Source organism: Amblyomma mixtum, chromosome 1 (genome assembly GCF_055824585.1).
Source record: "Amblyomma mixtum isolate Tamu chromosome 1, ASM5582458v1, whole genome shotgun sequence".
Taxonomy (NCBI): domain Eukaryota; kingdom Metazoa; phylum Arthropoda; class Arachnida; order Ixodida; family Ixodidae; genus Amblyomma; species Amblyomma mixtum.
In genome coordinates, this window is record NC_143012.1 from 193,374,356 (window position 1) to 193,393,611 (window position 19,256).

Sequence of the window (19,256 nt, forward strand, 5' to 3'; positions counted from 1 at the left end):
CTCTCAGCGGACATTCCCCTCCGACCCTGACGATCAGGCACTCGAATTTATTCCAGCTTACACCTTCAAAGACATCGTTTTACTCTATCAGTCTGGCCAAGGTCTTTATCCCCGCCCGTGTAAAGGTCTCTCAAAGGCGGAGGAGCGGCTTCTGCTCAGCCTGTATACTAATACTTTGCTGTGCCCGGCAGCTCTGAAACACTTCGACCCTTCTTTATCGGGCAGCTGTCCGCACTGTGCGGAGAAGTCTTCGGACATCTACCACATGGTGTGGGCCTGCCCCTCCAACCCTGCTATCCCCCCTCACCCCAACCCAACCCGGGAGGACTGGGAGGCGACCCTGCTCGGCTGCTCTGACCTGCAGGCCCAACGGGCCTTGGTCGCGCGAGCCTGGGAGGCGGCCGATGCCACTGGGGTCCCGAACTAGGGACCTCCACCTAGTATTTGTAAGGGCTGGCCCCCTCTGGGTCCGCTCATGCATAACCTACTGTATTATACTTGTACATAAATGTTTTCCACCACCACCACCTCGGGCATTTGACTGAGTGTGTGTGCAGCTCGAAAGGACGAAACAGGACTGGGCTACTGAAGAACGTAAGATATCGAGGGACATAAAGCAATACCGCAACCTTCTCTCTGAATTACGACCACGTGCTGCGATATGAAAAATTAGCACGCAAGCTTTCTGAGTAGTTTGAAGCGCAGCGCACTTTCTATACTTTCTAAACCTTTACCTCCTTTTTCTGTGTACCCTTCATTGTGCATGCTGCAGACGGTCATTTGAAGTATCCCATCTTCGATACTATAATTCAATACATTTTCTCTGTCTGTATCAGGTATCCCTTGGCAGAAATGAAATTATCACACGATGTTTGGGTTCAGGGCACACTTGTCCACCCATGATGTGCTTCTGCAAATCAAACGCGAAGTGATTGATCCCGCACGCACATACAGTAACCGAGCGCTTCAAACACTTGACCTCAAGGGAGCGTTTGACAATGTCAAACACTCCACAATCCTCAGAACCTCCACAGCATGAACTGTGGACAGCGAGTTTACTCGTACATCTGCGATTTCCTTACGGACAGAACCGTCAACATCAGCACCGGCACAAAACACACAACGCAAGTGAAGATGGGCACGAGAGGCACTCCGCAAGGAGCAGTACTATCACCACTTCTCTTCAACATTGCACTCCTAAATCTCCCACCTCTTCTGAATCAGGTACAGGGCATACGACACGCCCTGTACGCTGATGATATAACCATCTGGACAACCACGGGAAGTATGGGAATGATTGAAGAACAACTACAAACAGCGGCGAAAACTGTTCAAAATTGTGCCCGGGCGTGTGGACTAACGTGCTCACCCGAAAAATCCGAACTCATAGTCTTCCCTCATCGCAAGAATCAAGACACGATCAACATCCGCGTAGACAACTTACCCATCAAGGAAGTTCAGACCCTGAAGATCCTGGGTCTGTACATAAATAACAACGGCAACAACCTACTTACCCTCCAGAAACTACGGCCCGTGAGTGAGCAAGTCGCCAGGATGATCGCCAGGATAACGACGCGCAAATCAGGGATGCGAAAAGACGATACTCTGCGACTGGTGCAGGCTTTCGTTGTAAGCCGCGTCGTCTACGTAGCGCCCTACCTCCGCCTTAAAAAGCGTGACATTAAAAACCTGGACATAAAAATCAGAACAGCCTACAAGAAGGCTCGACATCGACGGAAAACCTCGACATCGACGGACCGGCTCTTGCGACTGGATGTGCACAACACGATCGATGAGCTAATAGAGGCACACCTTACGGCGCAGGTGGTACGGCTCTCCACAACTCGAACTGGCCGACAAGTCTTGAGTTATTTAAATCATCAATGGCCCCCGACAGCTAGACACCAAAACCGACATCCCAGCGTCATGGAAAGGACAACTCAAGGCAGCTCCACTCCCCAGGAATATGCGCCTCAATTTTCACCAGTCAAGACGACAAGCACGAGCCGAAGCCATGAAAAGACACTACGGCGGGCGCGAGGGCGTGTTCTATGTTGATGCTGGGGGTCCCGAGCAGGGAATGACGGCCGTCGCGGTAGTGCACCAAATACAACAGTCGATGGACTAGTCTAGCCAGGACATACCCGCTGCGGAAGAAGCGGCGATTGCTCTATCTGCAACTACTATTTTTACTGTATTTTACTAGCTCAGAATACATTCTCACGATTCACAGACAGCGTATCGCAGTTACCTCAGGGGCAGGGTCGCACCGCTAGCAGCTAAAATCCTGCAAGATAGCTACATCCGTGGCTACCAACCCACACAAACACTTAATATGGGTACCAGGTCACCAGGGCCTCCCATGGAACGAGAGCGCACATGCCTCAGCCCGAGCTTTTCTCCCCCGGGCACCCAGCGCAGATGCCGTGGAACCTCCTACCCCACTACTAACTTACAATGACGTACTTCAGCACTTAACATTATCCCGTCGGGTCAACCCCCCGCCGGCTAAGAAACTAGATAAAGGGGAGGAACAACACCTCCTAAAGCTACAGACCAACACTTACAACAACCCACGAAGACTACATGCCATAGACACGGAGTCATTTGACTTACAATGCAAATTCTGCGTGGAGAAGGCGGACCTGTACCATATGGTATGGGCCTGCCAACGAAATCAGGCGATCACTGTTAATAACCAGCCAACGCAGGAGGGGTGGGAGGCAGCTCTGTCCAGCTCGGACGAAAAGAGTCAAAAGCAACTCATCGAAAGAGCCCGGACAGCAGCCTATGCCAATGGGGTTCCGGACTGAGAGCTCCAACCACCGCTACAACCTCCTAAACCATTTCATTAAAACATTTTCACCACCAAAGCATGATAGGTGTTCATTGTTCCAAGAGGGCAGTTATTCGCACCTCGTGTGCTTTCCAAGCTCCCGCCCGGTTGATTTCGTAGCTTAAAGCGCGACTAAGGTGTCCACTGCCCCAGGCGGCCAGTTATGCGCCCTTCCTTTGCCTTTCCCTTCATTGGCGTGAATGCTTTGCTATGCAGTGCACTTCTCTAAATAGAACTGGATGATGATGATGATGATGAAAAGCCTTTATGTAATAAAAGAGGTGAGGCTCTCTTAAAGAGCCCTCCAATGGGTGGAGTCCCTATTCCGGGACCCCATCGGTCGAAGCCGCCAGCTTAGCCCTCTTGACCAAAGCCTTTTGCTGAGTTGCGCTGGCAAGCCCAAACCATGTGGTAGGTGTCACCCACCTCGCCACAGTGTTTGCACCTGCCAGTGAACGCGGGATCGAAGTGTTTTAATACTGCCGGGCACAGCATTGTATTAGTGAATAGTCTAAGTAGAACGCGTTCGTTTGCTTTCCCCAGTCCCTTTGCACGGGCTGGGTACACGCGGTGCCTATCCTTATAAGATGTTATGTCTTTGAACGAGAGTAAAGAGCCACCTTCAGGTTTCAGATGCTCAGGACCCAATGAGAACGCCCGGTGAGTGAGTGCTCGGGCCGCCGCGTCTGCAGCTTCGTTTCCTGCTAGGCCCTGATGGCCCGGAGTCGAAACTATGCAGCGGGGAGTCGGATCGGTGTCTCGACTGCTGTTCCGAAGCGAGAAACCGACAACGTGCACAAGAGACGCCAGAACAGCGTGAAGAACGTCTTGCAAAGCGTCGTGCTAAGGATGCTGCTCGGCGACAATGTTCCACCTCGCGGAGTGGTTCCACGTCATCGATCGCCGATGAATCTCAACACCTGACTGCTCGGGAACGCCGCAATGCTACCAGGCGAACGCAACGCGCCGAAGAATCCCCAGAAGAACTCGTGCACCATTGCTAACGCAATTTATCCGGCTTAACCTGACCTAAACCACTGCCGATTTTTTTTCGATACTGATACTCTGATAATTTCATTTCTGCCAAGGGATACTTGATACAGATAGAGAAAATGTATTGAATTATAGTATCGAAGATGGGATACTTCAAATGACCGTCTGCAACATGCACAATGAAGGGTACACAGACAAAGGAGGTAAAGATTTAGAAAGTATAGAAAGTGCGCTGCGCTTAAAGCTACTCAGAAAGCTTGCGTGCTAATTTTTCATATCGCAGCACGTGGTCGTAATTCAGAGAGAAGGGTGCGGTATTGCTTTATGTCCCTCGATATCTTACGTTCTTCAGTAGCCCAGCCCTGTTTCGTCCTTTCGAGCAGCACACACACTCAGTCAAATGCCCGAGGTGGTGGTGGTGGAAAACATTTATGTACAAGTATAATACAGGAGGTTATGCATGAGCTGACCCAGAGGGGGCCAGCCCTTACAAATACTAGGTGGAGGTCCCTAGTTCGGGACCCCAGTGGCATCGGCCGCCTCCCAGGCTCGCGCGACCAAGGCCCGTTGGACCTGCACGTCAGAGCAGCCGAGCAGGGTCGCCTCCCTGTCCTCCCGGGTTGGGTTGGGGTGAGGGGGGATAGCAGGGTTGGAGGGACAGGCCCACACCATGTGGTAGATGTCCGAAGACTTCTCCGCACAGTGCGGACAGCTGCCAGAGAAAGAAGGGTCGAAGTGTTTCAGAGCTGCCGGGCACAGCAAAGTATTAGTATACAGGCTGAGCAGAAGCCGCTCCTCCGCTTTTGACAGAGCTTTACACGGGCGGGGATAAAGACCATGGCCAGACTGATAGAGTAAAACGATGTCTTTGAAGGTGTAAGCTGGAATAAATTCGAGTGCCTGATCGTCAGGGTCCGAGGGGAATGTCCGCTGAGAGAGCGCGCGGGCGCCGGCGTCAGCTGCCTTATTTCTCTCAAGGCCTATGTGAGCGGGAGCCCAAACGATACGCCGCTGCGCGGGGTAACCGGTGTAGACGCTGTTTCGAAGAATGCGGTAGGCTAGATACGGTGTCCAGCCCTGCTCGACGTTCCGACATGCCCCTCGCGAGTCGGAAATAATTGTTTTTAAATTGGAATCAGATGCAGCCAATGCAATGGCGACCTCCTCCGCGTGTGTTATGTCACGGGCTCGGAAAGTAAGGCCGTTCACTGTTTTGGATTAGTGGGCGACTGCGGCTGTGTACCATTCCCCATGGTGGGGGCCTGAGGCATCCACGTGGAATACGCCGGGTTTCGATCCATAGTGGCGGGCCAGGGCTTCCGCCCGCGCCAGGCACCGGCCATTATGTGCCTCACGGTCCATGTTCGCGGGAAGAGGGCCCACGTACGCACTCTTCCATGAGAGTGGTGTGTTGGATGCGTAGTCCGGCAAGGAGGCGGCGACCCGACGATGTCTTCGAGGGATGTGTGTATAGGTTAGTCAAGCAGCCGGACGAAAATTGCTCGAGATCTCAATAATGCATCCTATTTGGTCGCAGCCCAACAGTTTCTCATGGAAAGGTATCCCTTGGAAAACGTTTTATTCACTCCCTTCGCCGTCCGTCTAGTCGTAAACCTGAGCAGGTCGTTGAATGCCCCAGCTGCATTTTTCACTGTAGCCATTTCTGTTTTTCTTCCCTGCAATTTGATAACGTGACCCATAATTCCTCTGCGGAGCCGCGTATAGATGCAGCTGTGTGCAAACACGGCTCGGCCCGCTACAGTGTGTCATATCCTTACAGTGTGTCATATCCTTAGACTCAAGTTTACTTAGTTAAGATCTGTCACCACCCCCGCACGTTTGTTTCTTGACTCTTTTGTCACGTAGTTTTTTTACTGAAATATTTTATTGCTTCATACGCTTTCGATACAATGCAATACCTAGATCCGGAACTGATGAAAATCAGTGGTCAAGTCCAAAAAAACCAACTGTACTTAAAAAACGCTCAAAGGAGGCAGGTTGTTGTTGTTGTTGTTGTCCTCTAAAAGGGAGATTTGAAATCTAAACAATTCAGGATGTCATGCCCGAGAACAGAAAAATCCGGCACACAGCTTTTCTTCATTTTCGCACTATCGGGATGTTTTTATTAATCACCCATACCAATTTCTTTTCAGCGCCGGATACAATCACCTTCACTTCATGATGGCGCTGGTATCGATGTTTTAAACCGCAGTGATCACAGCAAATGTGTCACTGCATGAACCAGCGGTAGATCTCGCACGAAAAGAAGACCACTAGCGTTTGCTTGGCTTTGCATAGCTCTATTCAACACGAAGTGAAATGCGCCGCAGATGCTTCAACAAAAATGAAGACAACACAGCATCTTATATTCTATCGAAAGATTCATTCTTTTATTGACGACGAAATCACAATTGGCTCAAGACACTGCTAACAAAACAGAAGAAAAAGATTTCCAGAGCTGTCATGTTATTTTTACTTTAATATAGAAGCGCAGCTAGAAATAACACGTCATCATTGACTGTTGATTGCTGCCGAATTAAACAGGCATGCAAGCGAATCAACAATTTTTCCATATAAGCTTCATCTTAAGTTGACGTGTTCTCGTAGTACTCCTCCTTTGCGAGGACTACCATCCGAAAGCGCGCAGCTCGATCAGTTCCAGCAAATGCTTGCGCGCGATGGCCGACAGGCCGGGCTGAAGGAACACCTCCGGCATCCGCTGCACCAAGGTCAGCATCAGGTGGGGAGCGTTATGCTCGATGATCTTGCCGGTGCTCCTCAGAACCGACCGCGAACACGCAATCTGTGAGAAAAAAAACAGCACTGGTTAGTGGTAAGCACGGGAGGGCAACATTGAGGACAATATCGCATGACTCTTAGTGCCCTCACTGCTAAAACCAGCTTAGTAGAGCGGAATCACTAAGGTTAGCAACAAAAGTCTGCAATTACAGCACAATATAGCACAAAATATAACAGGGGCTTGTGGTGTTTTGCAGAAAGCGGCCAGCAAAGTTTTGAATTTATACCCACAGGAGAACCTCGTCGCTGAGTTCCTTATAGATGAACAATAGTAATGACGTATAAACGTACTGTTTGTCTTGTCATTGATTCTTTACTAGATTATACAATTTCCCGGGTACGTTAATATGAGCTTACTGAGAGCACGATTTTCCCATCAGAAGATGTGAGCTAGCCGCGTTGCGTTCACCAATGCACCATTCATTATAGCGCTGAGGGCACCATCTTGAATCAAATATATACATTCGGCTTGATTAGCTTTCACAATAATGATTAAAGTTGCCGACTTCTGCAGAGCCTCCGCGGTTTACAGTAAGGATCCAAGAGCGAAAGGTGCATTTCTGGTGCCGGCTTCTTCAAGAGTAGGCACTTGAATGTGATACGAGCCCTAACGTATTAAGGTATTCGCTGGTGTGCTATTTAGGGCATTACTTCTTCAACGTAGCCTCACGTGCGGTACATAGGACGCAGTCGCGTTGCTTGCTTTTCTCGGTTACTTCTGCTCTGTATGCCATTCGTGCGCTTTGTTTGGAAGAACTCTCTGAGGAGTACAGACCGGACTGCGTTCTGAGGGCTCGCAGTGCCGCCAAAAATCACTGCTGACCGTCATGTTAGTTTCCGTGCACCTATTTCCGTGAGTGGACCAAATTATTTTATGCGATCCCTGCAAATTCCTCGAGAGCAATGGACTCCTCACAATTCATATGCGTCACATTTTTATACATCTTTAAGACTCGTTTGATTCCTACGCAGCGCAGTGATAATTTCGAACTGCTTGGTTTCACGTATCCTGCTTGAGGACACAGGATGTTAATAATGGCTCTGAGAAGGCGAAGAAAAAAATTCAGAAGAACTTTGACTGTCTAAAGAGCGTAGAGGCGAAACCGTTTTCAGCAACAGTTTGCTTATGTGACACTTCTGACGTCACCACTGGATGACGTCACAGATAATTGGTTGGTTTATTGGGGTTTTACGTCACAAAGCAACTCAGGCTATGAGGGACGCCGTAGTGAAGGACTCTGGAAATTTCCTCCTTCTGGGGTTCTTTAACGTGCACTGACATCGCACAGCACACGGGCTTCTAGAATTTCGGCTTCATCGAAATTCAGCCGCCGCGGCCGGGATCGAACTCGCGTCTTTCGGGTCAGCAGCCGAGTGCCGTAACCACTGAGCCACCGCGGTGGGGCTGATGGCGAAGTAATGATAAATTACTAATTAGTGACTAATTACTGATTAATGACTAAATGCTAATTAACTGCTAATTAATGACGCTTAACCTTCGCCTTTAGGAGTAGAACGCGAAAGCGTGTTGTAGCGCTGCCAGGCAGTCCACGGAACGCCACCACCCATTCGGCGCGATGCCTTGCCTTTTGAACGCGACGCTTTCTTGAGGAAAGGAAATTACGCAGTAATTCTGTCATCTCGGTGGACACCCGAACCGCACAGTAAAGGAAGGCAGGAACGCCACAACCCTTTCGGCGCGATGCCTTTGCCTTTGAACGCAACGCTTTTTGAGGAAATTAAATGGCGCCGTAATTCTCTGTCATCTCGATGGACACCCGAACCGCACAGTAAAGGGAGGAACGCCACTACCCATTCGCGCTATGCCTTGCCCTTTGCACGCAACTCTTCTTGTGGAAAGGAAACTTTGTCATCTCGGTGGACACCCGAACCGCACTGTACCATACAGGAAGGGAGGAAGTGGGAATGAAAGAAGAAAGAGAAACAGGGGGCCTTAATGAAGAAACTGAAAATTGCATTTGAGGAAAGAGAAGTAGCAGTAACTGTCCCGCATATCTCGGTGGACACCCGTCCAAACGCGGACACATCTGCCGACACGGACGAACAAACGGCTGCTGACACGGATTGCTAAGGACAGCATGAGGCATTAAAGTCTTTCGCCTTACTACACAATTAGAGCTTTACCTCTTGTGCGTTGTCCAGCGAAGGGGACTGCAGAATGTCGTGGCAGCAGTCGCACAGCAGCTGGGCCAGGAGCTGCGTGCTGCTCGCCATGTCTCCTTCTCCGCTGCGACGCTACAGGCCCAGCAGGAGCTTCGAAAAAGGAGGACACGAAAGCCGTCCAGCTGCGCGGCACCCGCTCGGGCCCGTTCAGCGGCCGAAGCAGCTGGTGCCGCTTGTCGAACCAATCGGCGCAGGTGCCCAGAAGCATGTCCGGAAACTTCTCGCCGCTTTCCTTCTGAGGGTGCCAGAATGGTGCGCAAAAAGGAAATTAGCTTCATTGCATGAGTTCGAGCAGAACACATATGTATTAATTACACTGCCAACACAGTCCTGCTTTCGTTATAGTACATTTAATATGCTTAAAATTGCACATAACTAACAAAGATAAAGGGACGGACCCCGAAACCCAGTTTCAAGCTGCGCATATTGAAATTAACTGATGCCATGAATAGAATTGATGAAAAATCTCGCTCAGGAGTCTTAGGTTTATTACGGACAGCAGCGAGCAGAAGAAACGCCACAACTACGTAGCCCGAGAGGTTTCCTGATCATGTTTACTGGTGGTCGATAAAGTGTGCTTTTGTTTGGTGCAGTTGCTTATAGATTAAGCCCACTCTAAATAGTAAGCAACACAGAAGTAACGAGAGCAAAGCAGTAGTCAAAATATGAATTCTGCTACGGACGGCAAGGACACCAAGTACAACCGTCATAGGTAAAGACAATCATACAGGTACCTCGTAATCTTACGCATTGTCAACATTATTATACCTTGCTATGTGCTGCAGTAAGGATAGCGCAAGAAAATCGCCCAGAATGCGGACTGCATCGGTCACACGGCACGAACAATGAACAGGAGGGAAAAGCCGGCTTACCGCGATTAGGAAGGTGCAGAGTTGAAAAGCGGGCTTGTCATTCTGAGTGCCCTGTGTGGCTCTTTGGAATAGGGCCTCAACCAGCTCCGTCAACTTCTGGGTGGAAAGGGCGTTCAGATCTGCGTGAAAATAAACGTCTAAGGAACCAAGCGGAATAAACCCGCAACACTCGATTGTCCACTCGCTCTCGCCGCCATAAGCTGCTCTCGCACCGAAATCACAAGCGCTGTAGCAGCCGGGCTTTAGGCCCGGTCGCTAAGACATGGCATGCATTAAACACAACCAAGGCATCTCCCTCTGGTCTTCTAATACGGCAGTTATAGCCGTCCATGCAAGCAAATATCGTTATCTACGATCCCCACGTGCCTTTGCCAAGCTCCATGGAATTCCTCCCTTCCCTAGAAACCGGCCTCCAACTCTATGAGATAAGTTGTTTTCAGATAGGATTATAGTGCGTTGGACCTATGTAAACTAGGCGGTAGCGTTTGCTGCTCACTGCACTCTCCTAAAACCAACTTTCTAACGCTATGCGACCAGATATAAATATTCAAAACGGTGCCCTTCATGTGGGGTCACGCACTCCATGCTGGATGAACACGGCCGAACGCTTTCTCACCTTGCAGCGCCCTCTTGATGAGGCCCTGGGCGTGCGAGGGAGCACTCGCAGACTCCGGCTCGTCGCCCATGGCGCATTTCAGCTGCCGAAGTGGAGGGAAGCAGCGCAAGTCTTTCGCAGACCACGCCATCGAATAGAATACCTTGAAGAAGACAGCAGAGCACTACATTAAGAAACGACTGTCAGATCCGGTGCGTGCGGTATGTCATGCCGTTTTGTCATGTCATGCCCTCCACGTCTTTAAAAACCAATGCTGTCAATAAACCAGCCCCGCTCCTTTTAACTGTAGGTTGAAGCCCTTTGCAGAGAAGAGTCAATGCTCAGACGTTGACTCCTCCTCTCCACACGCTCCGCATAACGTGTCCTTCTCGTGGCAGCTGACTGAATATGTTTTGGTCCGAAAAATTCCAGTCCTGGCCTCGTGGAAGAAAGCTCTTCCCTTCAATTGTCATACATAATAAGGCGGAAGCCCTAATTACTTCATCGTTGTAAGCAGGAGTTGTCGACAGGCCAATCGTACTTTGACTAGTAAGCAGGCAACCAATTAAAGGGATCGTAAAGTGATTCTTCAATTAAGTGGTAATGAGTTTAGTTATTTTTAATTACCCAATTAACCAAATTAAAACTTTCCAGTCAGACCAGATAAATAAATAAAACCGAGTAGGAAATTGGTCGAGTGCGGGAATCGAACCGCGGTCTCCGGAGTGCGAGACGAGAATGCTAACCACTCCGCAATGCCCGCTCGATGGTCCACAATGAACAAAGACGCGTCTAGTGAATACGTTGTCTTTGTTCACTCGCATCTTCCTCCTTTCCTCGTTACGGCGACGTTCAGGTGTCCCCCGAGGTATGCGAGACGGATACATTTCCTTTCCTTAAAAACCAATTTACCGACGAGCAAGGCATAGAACCAAACGGGCGATGGCTTTCTATGGACTCCCTGGCAGCGTTGCAAGACGCCTTCGCGTTTCACTCTAGGGGCGAAGCTTAATATCTTAACAACACATCAGTGACACAAGCAGTAACATCGCGCTTAAGGCTTTCGCTTGACCGCCCTTTAGGTCAACAAAGTGCCACTCTGAATTTTTTTTACTTTCCACGCTGACGTAGGCACACGACGTGGTACTGGGGATTGTGCAAATATCCACATCGCTGCGAGGGTGTTTAAGGTAGTGAGTGTTTCTGGCATCCTCCTGAGCATACCCGTGCAAAACAAAACGCCCCCATAATCCTCACAAAAGCTGACTTAAAGACGCTTCCCCATGACTAGCCTTCCATGGATTTCTAAACAATCAGACAAACTTGTAATGATAAGCACAGGTAATCGGCCCGATATTGCAAATGAATATCTTTACTCTGGCCCTTTGTAGACCGACCTTCGGCATATATTGGGTCAATTATCTGTTCTGCTGGGGACTTTACCCTTTCTGTCATACTGCCCCCCCCCCCCCCGCTGCTATTTTATATTAATTTCATCCTAAGCTATATTAACGTCATAGCTTATAGGGGCCCAAAACACGAAGAGGCCCCCTCTCCCAACAGCTCTTGCCCCCTTTATGTTTGTGTGCGGACTTCGTCCTGATCCGCTGGTCAGACGCTTTATCCCTGAAACCCAAACTTGTGCCTAGCATCCCGCAGCACACCGTCCGTGCCGCTTGATCATCAAGAACGCGGATACTGTTCTGCTAGCTAGGATGATGTTTAATTACAGCTGCGCAGATTATTCCGTGTAATCCTCTCTAGAAAACACCATGCCTAGAAAAAAAATTCAAATTCACGCTGTGCATCCCACCACACTTCACACCCCCCTCCACCTCACCGGGGCTTCTTCCTCAGAGCGAAAAAAAACTCTGCCTCTCCCATAACCAAGAGTAGAGTAAGCATGAAATGTTTACGGGCATAACACGAAGCGTACGCGGACACGACGAGGCGCAGGCCTGACAAGAATGTATATGCAGCGCGTTCGAACTCTCTAAAGTGCGTAGAGGAGAAAGCGTTTTCCACACCACTTTAAAATCTCTGCCTCTTCCGTAACCGAGAGTAGAGTAAGCATGAAATGCAGGACGATGCAGAAGCGTCACCACTGGATTACGTCACACATAATTGATGACGAAGTTGTGACAAATTACTAATTAGTGGCTAAATACTGATTAATAACTAAATACTAATTAACTGCTAATTAAAAATGCTTAAGCTTCGCCTTTAGGAGTGGAACGCGACAGCGTGTTGTAGCGCTGCCAGGCGGCCCACGGAACGCCACCAGCCATTCGGTGCGATTTCTTGTAGTACTTCGAATGCGACGCCTATCGAGAAAAGGAAATTACGCAGTAATTCTCTCTTATCTCGGTGGACACCCGAACCGAACCGTACAGGAAGGGAGGAACGCTACCACCCGTTCGGCGCGAAGCTTTCGCCGCTTTTATGCCGATCCTGTAGAAGGGCTTAGAGAGTCTCGTTAAATCTCATTAAATCTCCTACGGTGCCCGGATTCTCTTATTTCAATGCCCGGATGAGTGGAATTCAGTGCCCGAAAGTTGGCTCTCGGTCTCGGCGTGACGTCAACAGACTGCCGATAATGGGAGCTAAAAGCATTTCATGCTTAAAAACAAATGATCCCCTCCCAATGATGAGCGCTTTGCCCAGAGATATACAGGTCCTCTTGTCAGTACACTGGCTAGCAGACTGAGACCGAGCAGTTCCTCATTCTGGAGTACCGCGGTGGTAACTTCAGCATGTATGTGCTAACCTTAACACTTTCAAACGTACAGCGGCTCTTTATTCACCTAAGCCTAAACATCCCAATAATTACTGATCAAAGCCAGCCGCATAAAGGACAAAGGTACATACCTGGTTGTGCCGCTAGGTCTGGTCCTTTCTATCTTTCGCAGGGAACGCTGGTCCTTGTGGGGTCCAGGCACGGGCACCACCTTTGCAGGAGTGTCGTGGCACTGCTCGGTTTCCGCACCGAGCGACGGTTTGATGATGATGATGATGATGATGTCCCCAGGCTATGCGCCACCTGGCAATACTAGGTGGCATTATTCCCCTTTGTGAAAGAAGCAACTCGATTGCTCACTTTATTCTGTTTGTGCATTCATTAATCTTTGCCTTTAGGAGTTGAACGCGACACCGTGTTGTTACGCTGCCAGGGAGTCCACGGAACGTCACCACCCGTTCGGCGCGATGCGTTGGTGGTGGTGGAAAACGTTTATTATGCGAAGCATATTAACGTAGGTTTCGGGCCTTCGCGCGACGCCCGGCAGTGGCCACCATTGACCTCTAAGTGAGATCACATGATGTGACGTCACGTGATGACGTCACACCGGCTGCAGATGGGGCCTCATATCGCGCCGTCGGACGTCGCCCGGCGGAGGCCTCCACGCTTCGAAAGCACGAGCTGATGGGCGAGTTGGTTGTACATGATATGATTGAAACAGCGCAAGGCCGAAGGCCAAAAAAAGAGAGCAGAGGAAAGGAGGAAAAGGACAACACAGCGCTGAACTAGCAACTGACATTTATTTGGCATGCTGCGCGTATAAATACATTCAGGCACCAAAATAGAAAACAACGCATAGAGCAATTCATGCACGCAAGCATGAATTCCCTGCAAGCAAACACAAACTAAGAAGTGCGATTCAGGCAGCAAAGTTCTTTTTGTGATAAAGCCACTGATGCAGCACTTACACATGTATCACCATACTTCTTGATATTCGAAGCCTCGATAATTTCCCGGCAAAGCTGGTCTTTGTTCCTTGCAACAACTCGGCAAAAATTAAACTGTGGGGTGCAATCACATTCACGGCAATGCATGCTAAGGTTACGAGACTCTTTGTTATCTACATTGTTGCGGTGCTGCCTGAGCCTATCATTTAAGCACTGTCCAGTCTGGCCAATATAAAACCTATTACAAGTGAGAGGAATGGAATACACGACATTTTTTTGACAGTTCACAAATTTGGTTTGGTTGGTTTGGTTTATGGGGTTTAACGTCCCAAAGCGACTAAGGCTATGAGAGACGCCGTAGTGGAGGGCTCCGGAAATTTCGACCACCTGGGGTTCTTTAACGTGCACTGACATCGCACAGTACACGGGCCTCTAGAATTTCTCCTCCAAAGAAATTCTAGCCGCCGCGGCCGGGATCGAACCCGCGTCTTTTGGGTCAGCAGCCGAGCACCATAGCTGCTGAGCCACCGCGGCGGCTTCACAAATTTGCATTCATGGTTTTTGGGGCAATTGGGGGAAGTTTTCCCTGGGTTGTTGACACACGTACACAAGCTTGATAACTTAACGGGGGCCGAAAAAACAACATCCACTCCGACTCTTTTACCAACACTTTTCAAATTATGTGATAACTTGTGGATATAGGGAATGGCTGCTACTCGCTTACTTGTTTGACGTTCAGAACTGGCGGAGCATTTCAGTTTCTTCAACAAAACTTCGGCCACAGAAGAAAGCACGTGAAGCGGATAGCCACTAGCAGAAAGCCTCTCTACCTGGTTACTAAAGCTGCGTTCGGTTAGATGTAGACAGGATTTTGTAAGTGCACTCCTGAAGCTTGACATGACAATTCCTCTTTTAACAAGCTTCGAGTGCGCGGAACTGTAAGGTAGCAACGGTTTATTGGCCCTAGGCTCGAAGGACCAGCACACACTGCAAGGTGAAAACTTCAGGCTCAAGTCTAGAAATCTAATTGTGTCCTCTACAGGAACTTCATGAGTTACGTCCAAAGGGGCAAGAACAGCGGAAAATCCACCACAAACTTTGGACACTTCCCTACTAAAAGCTTCGCGGTCACAAGTCAGTAAAACAAGATAGTCATCCACAAAGCGACGAACTGCCGCAACAGCTGTGCCATTTAAGCGGTTACTTAATTCTCTGTCATGCATTGCTAAAAAGAAATCACTCAAAATTGGAGCAATGCAAGAACCTATGCAAATGCCCTCCTTCTGGATGAAAATTCGACCTTCCCACTCTGTATACGTGGATTCAAGGTAGGCTAATAACATTTCTAAAAAGCTCTCGACCGACATGCCGGCTGCGTTTTGGAAGCGAATGGCACCATAATTTTCAATTGCGTCCCTAATGCACAGAAGGAGACTGTCATGCGGAATGGAGTAGTACAAATCCTTTACGTCAATAGAAAAAGCACACAGTTGTTTGTCATGGTAGTAGTCTAGAGTGCTAATCACGTCAAGGGAATGCTTAACCTGGAAAGGATCGTCAACTGGTAGTTGTGTTAGTTTTTCTTTCAGAAACTGTCCTAAACATTTTTGCCAAGAGCCTTTCTCGGAAACAATGACACGGAACGGCACGTCAGTTTTATGTGTCTTAACAGTAAAAAACATACTCAAGCTGGCTATTTTACAGGTATTTATTGAGGTAAACAGCTTGTCTAAGTTATTCTGTTTACACAACTTCTTGACCTTGCATTTAGACTTCGAAAGACTTGTTATTCTCCCCTCCCTACACACCGACAGGACGGCATCCATTGCTTTTTGTTGAAACTATCCTTAGAGAGAACGACAAAACCCCCTTCCTTATCTGCAGTCAACAGGACCAAAGGATTGGTCCTGTTGACTGCAGATAAGGAAGGGGGTTTTGTCGTTCTCTCTAAGGATAGTTTCAACAAAAAAGCAATGGATGCCGTCTTGTCGGTGTGTAGGGAGGGGAGAATAACAAGTCTTTCGAAGTCTAAATGCAAGGTCAAGAAGTTGTGTAAACAGAATAACTTAGACAAGCTGTTTACCTCAATGAATACCTGTAAAATAGCCAGCTTGAGTATGTTTTTTACTGTTAGGACACATAAAACTGACGTGCCGTTCCGTGTCATTGTTTCCGAGAAAGGCTCTTGGCAAAAATGTTTAGGACAGTTTCTGAAAGAAAAACTAACACAACTACCAGTTGACGATCCTTTCCAGGTTAAGAATTCCCTTGACGTGATTAGCACTCTAGACTACTACCACGACAAGCAACTGTGTGCTTTTTCTATTGACGTAAAGGACTTGTACTACTCCATTCTGCATGACAGTCTCCTTCTGTGCATTAGGGACGTAATTGAAAATTATGGTGCCATTCGCTTTCAAAACGCAGCCGGCATGTCGGTCGAGAGCTTTTTAGAAATGTTATTAGCCTACCTTGAATCCACGTATACAGAGTGGGAAGGTCGAATTTTCATCCAGAAGAAGGGCATTTGCATAGGTTCTTGCATTGCTCCAATTTTGAGTGATTTCTTTTTAGCAATGCATGACAGAGAATTAAGTAACCGCTTAAATGGCACAGCTGTTGCGGCAGTTCGTCGCTTTGTGGATGACTATCTTGTTTTACTGACTTGTGACCGCGAAGCTTTTAGTAGGGAAGTGTCCAAAGTTTGTGGTGTATTTTCCGCTGTTCTTGCCCCTTTGGACGTAACTCATGAAGTTCCTGTAGAGGACACAATTAGATTTCTAGACTTGAGCCTGAAGTTTTCACCTTGCAGTGTGTGCTGGTCCTTCGAGCCTAGGGCCAATAAACCGTTTCTACCTTACAGTTCCGCGCACTCGAAGCTTGTTAAAAGAGGAATTGTCATGTTAAGCTTCAGGAGTGCACTTACAAAATCCTGTCTACATCTAACCGAACGCAGCTTTAGTAACCAGGAGGTAGAGAGGCTTTCTGCTAGTGGCTATCCGCTTCACGTGCTTTCTTCTGTGGCCGAAGTTTTGTTGAAGAAACTGAAATGCTCCGCCAGTTCTGAACGTCAAACAAGTAAGCGAGTAGCAGCCATTCCCTATATCCACAAGTTATCACATAATTTGAAAAGTGTTGGTAAAAGAGTCGGAGTGGATGTTGTTTTTTCGGCCCCCGTTAAGCTATCAAGCTTGCGTACGCGTGTCAACAACCCAGGGAAAACTTCCCCCGATTGCCCCAAAAACCATGAATACAAATTTGTGAAGTGTCAAAAAAATGTCGTGTATTCCATTCCTCTCACTTGTAATAGGTTTTATATTGGCCAGACTGGACAGTGCTTAAATGATAGGCTCAGGCAGCACCGCAACAATGTAGATAACAAAGAGTCTCGTAACCTTAGCATGCATTGCCGTGAATGTGATTGCACCCCACAGTTTAATTTTTGCCGAGTTGTTGCAAGGAACAAAAACCAGCTTTGCCGGGAAATTATCGAGGCTTCGAATATCAAGAAGTATGGTGATACATGTGTAAGTGCTGCATCAGTGGCTTTATCACAAAAAGAACTTTGCTTCCTGAATCACACTTCTTAGTTTGTGTTTGCTTGCAGGGAATTCATGCTTGCGTGCATGAATTGCTCTATGCGTTGTTTTCTATTTTGGTGCCTGAATGTATTTATACGCGCAGCGTGCCAAATAAATGTCAGTTGCTAGTTCAGCGCTGTGTTGTCCTTTTCCTCCTTTCCTCTGCTCTCTTTTTTTGGCCTTCGGCCTTGCGCTGTTTCAATCATATCTTCCACGCTTCGGTTCGCGCCGTCGCGCGCGACGCGGCGGCGGCGCCACCATCGCTGCAACACGTGATATGTGACGTCACACCAGGGATGAAGCGGCGCGAAAAGCTCAAACGAGCAAAAGAATAAAAGAAAGCCAGAGCGGAAGCCAAGAGGCTACAGACGCCAGTCGGACGGGACGCAGCGACCAATTTGGAGAAGACAGGCGGATACCACCGCTACCTAAGACCGACGTGAAAGTCATAATACCTAAGCATGGGCTGCAACTGAAACAGTTTCCACTGTTTCTCATATCGAAAGCAATCCAGGCGGCTACCGGAGACCACTCAGCATGCGGAGGAGAGAACTTCATTACCAGAATCCGACCTGGATCCAACATAATCATCACAAGCACGCCATCTGAAGATACGGCAAGACAAATCAAGCAAATAAGACAACTCAGCATCAAGGGCGTCAACTACGATGTCAACACGTACATTGCGGCGCCGGATGATGTGATCCGAGGAGTCATCCACGGAGTCGAGCCGGGCCTCAAGACCGAAGACCTACTTGCGGAACTTAGAGTCCGACCGCATGGAGTCGAAATCGTCGGGGCGAGAATGCTGGGTAAATCTTCCTCAGCAATGCTACTCTTCGACGGCAAATTCCTTCCCAAGCAAGTGATTTTTGCAGGGGCTGAGTACCAATGCTACCCGTACCGAGTCCGAAGGCAGGTGTGCCACATATGCATGCAGCCTGGACACAGAACAGACTTGTGCCCCACCCCACAGGTGAAGGTATGCAAGTCATGTGGAACCCGCGACCCCCAGGAAAACCATCACTGCGAAGAAAGAAAATGTGCGCTCTGCGGTGGTGACCCCGCTACTGGATTCAAGGACTGCGAGATGCGGTATAAAAAAGCCAAGTACCAAACGGGGCAACCGAAAGGCAAGACCCCGCCAGGTCAACGAACGCAAGACAACGGGGACGCTGGATCACCGGGACAGCGAACGCAAGACAACGGGGACGCTGCTACACAAACGAGCAGATCCAGAGAAAACCAAGGGGCAGACGCAACGAAGCAACTGCTTCGTTCCGACAACAACGCAACACTCAGCAGCAACGCCGACAAGCGCACGAGATCGAGGTCAAGATCAGCGATGCGATCCAGATCCAGGTCGACAACGCGCAAAGAAAACAGCGGGTTCCAGGAACGCAAAGGGGACTTCCCAGGCCTGGCGAGCAAAAACAAGAAGCAAGATCTCAACCAGCCACAGCAGTGATCGGAGAAAAAGGTTAGCTGGCCAATTGGACATAACTGTGCAACCACTGTGTCACACTCTAAGACAATGCAACTTGAGGACAGAATAGTAAAACTAGAACAGCGACTTGCTCAAAGCGATCAAAGGGCCAAAGAGCTAGAAGAACAAAACACACATCTTAAAATAGAACTCCAAAGACAAAAAGCACAATACATGAATGCACTAAAAAACCTCGAACACGCCAGACAGCCCATGTCCATCGCGG

The 19,256-nt window shown here is 48.7% G+C and overlaps 1 protein-coding gene across 1 annotated transcript in view; it reads right to left on the bottom strand.

The window, feature by feature from the left end:
* Window positions 1-6,577: 6,577 nt before the first annotated feature.
* LOC149370381 (MIF4G domain-containing protein-like) overlaps window positions 6,578-19,256 on the bottom strand; it is a 48,123-nt gene continuing 35,444 nt past the window's right edge. Inside the window, exon 4 of the mRNA XM_089583238.1 lies at window positions 6,578-6,632. Within this exon, the coding sequence (XP_089439364.1) occupies window positions 6,608-6,632 (25 nt within the window). The 3' untranslated portion in view covers window positions 6,578-6,607. The remainder of the gene's footprint in view (window positions 6,633-19,256) is intronic.